Source organism: Ailuropoda melanoleuca, chromosome X, assembly GCF_002007445.2.
Source record: "Ailuropoda melanoleuca isolate Jingjing chromosome X, ASM200744v2, whole genome shotgun sequence".
Classification (NCBI taxonomy): domain Eukaryota; kingdom Metazoa; phylum Chordata; class Mammalia; order Carnivora; family Ursidae; genus Ailuropoda; species Ailuropoda melanoleuca.
Window position 1 is genome coordinate 29250698 of NC_048238.1, and position 6000 is coordinate 29256697.

At 39.5% G+C, this 6000-nt stretch overlaps 1 protein-coding gene across 1 annotated transcript in view; it reads left to right on the forward strand.

Moving 5' to 3' along the window:
- The window catches only part of LOC100474216, a 161995-nt gene extending 156206 nt beyond the window's left edge, over nt 1–5789 (forward strand). Inside the window, exon 3 of the mRNA XM_019804940.2 lies at nt 5157–5789. Within this exon, the coding sequence (XP_019660499.2) occupies nt 5157–5789 (633 nt within the window). The remainder of the gene's footprint in view (nt 1–5156) is intronic.
- Nucleotides 5790–6000: the final 211 nt, after the last annotated feature.

Sequence of the window (6000 nt, forward strand, 5' to 3'; positions counted from 1 at the left end):
TGGTATTTTTATAGGAATCACTTTAAACCTATTAGCAATTTGTGGAGAATTGACATTTTTATTATTTTGAATCTTCTAGTTCATGTACAAAATGTCTCCCCATTTATTTAGCTTTTCTTTCATCAATATTTCATTCTATGCTGATATTAAGATGAAAATATTAAGATATTCATTTTTATGTTTGGTTTCAGCAGTTTTAATATGATGTTCTTATGTGTGGCTTTCTTTCTACTTAACCTTCTTGTACTGTGTAACATTTCTTGAATCTGTGTCAGTAATGTTCTCCAGCTTTGGAAATTTCTGTCATTTTCTCAAATGTTGCTATACCATCTTTCCCTCTCTTCTCCTGGAACTCTAAATATAAATTTGTTATTCCTTTTCACCATGTCTCCCTACACTGATTTCCCTGTATATATCCCATTTTTCAATAAACAATTGATTTTGTCTATTTTCTTCTGGTTTACATTTCAGGCTTTTTTCTTAAGCTATTGAACCTGGTATTAAACCCATTCACTGAGTACTTCTGATTATTTATTGTATATTTTAGTTCTAGAGGACCAGTTCTTTTAAAAAAGATTTTATTTATTTTGAGAGAAAGAGAGAGAGTCAGGGGAAGGGAAGAGGGAGAGAATCTCAAGCAGACTCCCCACTGAGTGCAGAGTCTGACAGAGGGCTCCATCTCACCTCCCAGGAGATCATAGACCTGAGCCAAAAGCAAAAGTTGGATGCTTAACCAACTGAGCCACCCAGGCACCCTAATAGAATATCCATTTTTAAAAACGAGTTTCAGTTTTATGCTAAAGTTTTCCAAAGTCATTAAGTTAGTAATTTTAGTCTTTGTCTAATATCTTCATTATTGGACTATATTGCAGATTAGCTATAATTGTCATTTTTCCCTCTTAATTTTTCATTAAGTTGTATCTTTTCCTATGTCTTATTACTTTCTATCGAGTATGGGATATTTTGTATAAAAAGTGTACTGAAACTTTGAAGATCTATTTGATATTATTCACTTAAGAGATTTACTCTCGCTTCTCTTACACAATTATGCTGATGGAATATTGCTTCTATCAAATGGGAATGACCTTATAATTGGAAGTTGGGCTTTAGTCCTTATTGAGGTTGGGCTATTTCTGGTTCTCTCTTACTCTTACAGCATGACCTTTTGGAATATCAACAGAAAGTTTAGGGTGCTCGTTAGGTTCCTCTACTAGGAAGACTCTGAACTCCCACTTTTCTTCAACTCCACAAAACTTCTGAACCATTTTCTTAGATTCTTAGTTTACTACCTGTCACAGTCTTCTCACTTCTGTGTCAATTAACTGCTCCTTCTGAATTGGCAAATACTACAAGGAGAAAAACAATACTGAACTTAAGTTTTATATTCTAATAAGGAGATTGAAAACTTCAAAGTTTAAAACTTTTATGGAGGGGTGAGAGAATGCTTTGGAAGTCATAACAGGGAAGAGAGAACACTTAGGTTTCTTCCAGGTTTAGTTCTAGGAGGATATGGGAAAAACAGCCATTACTTGTAAAAACTGAAACAGAATTAGTCTCAAAAGGGAAAAGCTAGATTTTAGTACAAAAAAAAAATTGAAGGAAACTACACTGAAAAATTTGAGGCTATAGGAGATTTTAAGTTACATATTAAGGCATGACCAGTTTTGAGAAGATATAATTGCAGATAGTAAAATAGAATAAAATGTATTAGAGCTGTTGTATGTTTTTTGTTTTGTTGTTGTTGTTGTTGTGATGGTGGGGTTTTTTTTGTTTTTTATCTTTGTAATTTCCATGAGATTCACATAAAACATCCTATGTCATATGGTCAGTTTTAAGTCAATAGGAAGTTAAATTTGAATAAATTTCAAAACTTTACATATTTGCTCCTCACCACACATCTTATATTCTGATGTCACACTTTACATCCTTTCATTTTATGTATCCCTTAACTAATTATTATAGTTTTAGCTAATTTTATCACTTTTGTCTTTCAATCTTCATACTGGCTTTATAAGTAATTAATCCACAACCTGTACTATATATTTCCCTTTACCAATGAGATTTTTACTTTGGTATGTTTCTATGTTATTAATCAGTGCCATTTGTTTTCAGTTTAAAGTAGTCCCTTTAACATTTCTTGTAAAGCTAGTTTAGTGGTGGGGAAAAAACAATTTCTCCTTCAATTCTGAATGATAACTTTCCTGGGTAGAATATTCTTGCTTGGAAGTTTTTTCCTTCTAGAACTTTGAATACGCCATGCCATTCTCTTCTGGCCTGAAAAATTTCTGCTGAAAAAAATCTGCTGATAGGCTTATGAAGGTTCCCTTCTACAGGACAAGTTGTTTGTCTCTTGCTGATTTTAAGATTCTCTCTTTAACCTTTGACACTTTACTGATACTTTTGACATGTTACACAGATAACTGTGACTTTACTGTCTTGATATGGATCTCTTTGGGTTCATCTTGTTTGAAACTCTCTGGGTTTCCTAGACCTAGCTGTCTGTTTCATTCCCCAGGTTAGGGCAATTTTCAACCATTATTTATTCAAATAAGTTTTCTTCCTCTTTCTCTCTCTCTTCTCCTTCTGGTACCTGTATAAGGTGAATGTTATTTTGCTTGATGCTGTCCCATAGGTCTCCTAAGATATCTTCAGTTTTCAAAATTCTCACTGCCTTGGTTAGATGAGTTCCACTGTCCTGTCTTCCAGCTTGCTGATCCTTTCTTCTACTTTATCTAGTCTGCTCTTGAACCCCTGTAGTATATTTTTTCAGTTAAGTTATTGTATTCTTCAGCTCGGTGACTTCTGTTTGGTACTTACTTATATTTTCTATTTCTTTGTGAAATTCTCACTGTGTTTATCCGTTCTTCTTCCATGTTCAGTGAGAATCTTTATGACCATTACTTTGAACTCTTTATCAGATAAAATACTTATCTCCTTTTTATTATGATCTTTCTCTGAGGTTTTATCTTGTTCTTTTATCTAAAACATACTCCTTTGTTTCCTCATTTTGTTTGACTCTGCATGTTTTTATTTATTATGTGAAGCAGCTACTTCTACCAGTCTTCAAGAAGTGGCCTTGTGTAGGTAATGAACCTTACTGTTCAACCTTACATTAGCTCTTGGTTGTCTCTCAAACCATTGTGATTGTCTAAGCATTCAAATTTATTCTTGATATGCTCCCATTGTTGAGGGTTCCAAGACCTGTCAGTGATCCAATGGGAGGAATATCATTTAACACTTAGTTTCAGGCTCATGGAAGCCAGAGACTCAAGGAACAAATTTTAAAGTGTGCAAATATATATATGGTCCTGTGGGACCACAATTATAATCCCTGCTGGCCTCCAGACCAAGAGATCTGGAGTTGCCCCTGGGTGACAGTTGCAAGCTCCTTTCTGGTAGGTATTGTTGAGCTGTAGTGACATCAAGGAAGTGAGCAAGGGTGGTGTCTCCTGCTTATATTCCCTGGAAGCACCTCTTTAGCCTCTAGCTCTTTGACAAATCTGAAGCTTGTCACTTAGGCTGAAGCTCTGGGACAAGTTAATAGGCCTTCTTCTCAGGAAGACTGAGACTGTGTTTCAGTCTGCTGCCTGCAGTGCCCTGGGGGTCGTGGCCTGCCAAGGACTGTCTATTCAATTGTTAGAATCTTATGGAGCTCTGGAACACCAGCTGTCTTGGCCACATGGGCCATGCAATCAAGGGATGCACTCTGTGTAAAATGCATGTACTCATCACCTTTAGTAAGCCAGCTGGAAAGTGTAGGGTGTGGGGTGTACTCACTAGCTTGAAAAAGGCAGCAGGAAAATGCCTTGACTGCACATGCCTGTCAGCTTCAGCAATGCAGTGGGAGAGTGCTTTGTCTATGCATACCTGCTGACTTTAACAAGGGAAAAGGAAAATGCTGTGATCACTCAAGCTCATCAGTCCCAGCCAAGGAATTGGGGAGAGTGCTGCAACTGCCTGTCCTTGCCGGCTTTAGCAAGAGAGCAGGAGAATGCCATATCCATTTGCACTTGCCAACCATCTTGCACCATCCCATTTCCTTGTTTGACTCTTATGCAGAATAATCATAATTCTTTGTTAGTCCTGTTCAATCATTCTAAAGATTCTCTAAGTCTAAGGCATAACAAAATCAATGTTAGAAGATTGTAAAATAATTGTGGTAGTGCTTTTTTAATTTTGTCATATGTAAATAAGCTAATACTACTTGTAGAGCTGTATTAAAGTTTTAGGAAATAAAAAAATGACACCCTTAGGCAATTTTTTACACATCGTAAACACTCAGTGAGTATCTGTTATTATAATTTCTTTCCTCAAAAAATGTATTAAACTGAAGAATAGTGCCTTTGTCCTCACATTTTAAGATACTTTAAAAACAGAATGTACATAATTATATTTGTAAACATCAGTGATTTTTGGTGAATGGCAAAATGTAATATGTACTCCCCCCCCGACCAGAAACAGTGTGACTAAATTACTGCTATACCCTGAAATACATAGTTACCTAATCTTGACAAAATATGGTAATGCCATCACTATCTATGCTGATGAACAAAATGGAAATCTTGGGGATATCCTCAACTCCTCCATCTTATTTATTTTAATTAGTCAGCTGATTCCATGCTACCTTTCCAGATTTATACTCCTCCCTTAGCCCATGTTCTCCTTGTCCCCCAATTCCTTATAGCCTTTGTTGTAGCCATGGTATATGGATTTTTGTTCTCTCTATACCTTAGCATAAGCTCTTCCTGTAATCTGGACTACACATGTTCCCCCTCTCTATTCGGTGAACTCACTCTCTCTCCCCACTCTATTTGCTGAACTCACTCACTCTCTCTCCATATATATCTCAAATGATTAAATGTTCCCCTTTTCTCCATATCCCAACTTTTGCTAAACTTTTATTGAATATATACCACATATCAATCACCTTGTTAATGCTTAATTTTCAACACTATCATGCAGAGCTCTCTTCATAGTAAATGAAGATATGAAACCTGGGGAATGGAGACTTAGAGTTTAAATCACTTGTCCAAAATCACACAACGGCAGAGTAAGGATTCCAAAAACAATACTAACAACAAGTACATTACTGTTGGCCCTGAACCACATGGGGGTTAGAGGGGGCAACCCATGTGCAGTCAAAAATCTATATATAGGCGGCAAGCCGAGCGGGCGCATACGCGCGTGCGCACCCCGCGCGCGCTTCAGTCGCGGAGCGGCCCTGGGCGGTCACTCCTGCAAATGGGCTCCGCGGTCTAGCGTCCCCGTCCCCGCCACCTGTGATTGCGCGCCGAGGCCCACGAGGGGTAGCCGCTGAGGTCTCCACCAGCCCAAGCGACAGCATGGCAGCCATCCCCTCCAGTGGCTCGCTCGTGGCCACCCACGACTATTACCGGCGCCGCCTGGGCTCCTCTTCCAGTAACAGCTCCTGTGGAAACGCGGAGTATGCTGGGGGGGCCATCCCTCACCACCCGGGTCTCCCCAAGGCTGACCCGGGGCACTGGTGGGCAAGCTTCTTCTTTGGGAAGTCCACTCTCCCGTTCATGGCTACAGTGTTGGAGTCCCCAGAATGCTCGGAATGCCCCCAGGCCTCCAGCGGCACAATCACCTGCGTCTTGGTTCTGGGGGCCATGAGGAATCAGCCTGGTGGCCATGAGGAATCAGCCTGGTGGCCAACCTGGCAAAGCCAACACCGGGCCTCCATCCTGAATGGCCACCGCCAGGCTTCAGGAGGCGCTAGGCTCATCAGAGCCCCTCCCCTCCCCTCCCTTTCCCTCCCTTCCCCATAGACTAGGCAGGCTGCCGCAAGCAGAAGCAATTAGGTTATTTTATATCAAAATACCAAAACACCAAAAAGAAAGTTGAGAGAAGCCCACTCTACTATGCGAGCCACACGCAAGCCTTCCTCACACCCTGGAACCGTGTGCCTTGCACCAAGTCGAAAATAAACTCCAAGCAGCCAGTAAAAAAAAAAAAAAAAAAAAAATCTATATATAACCT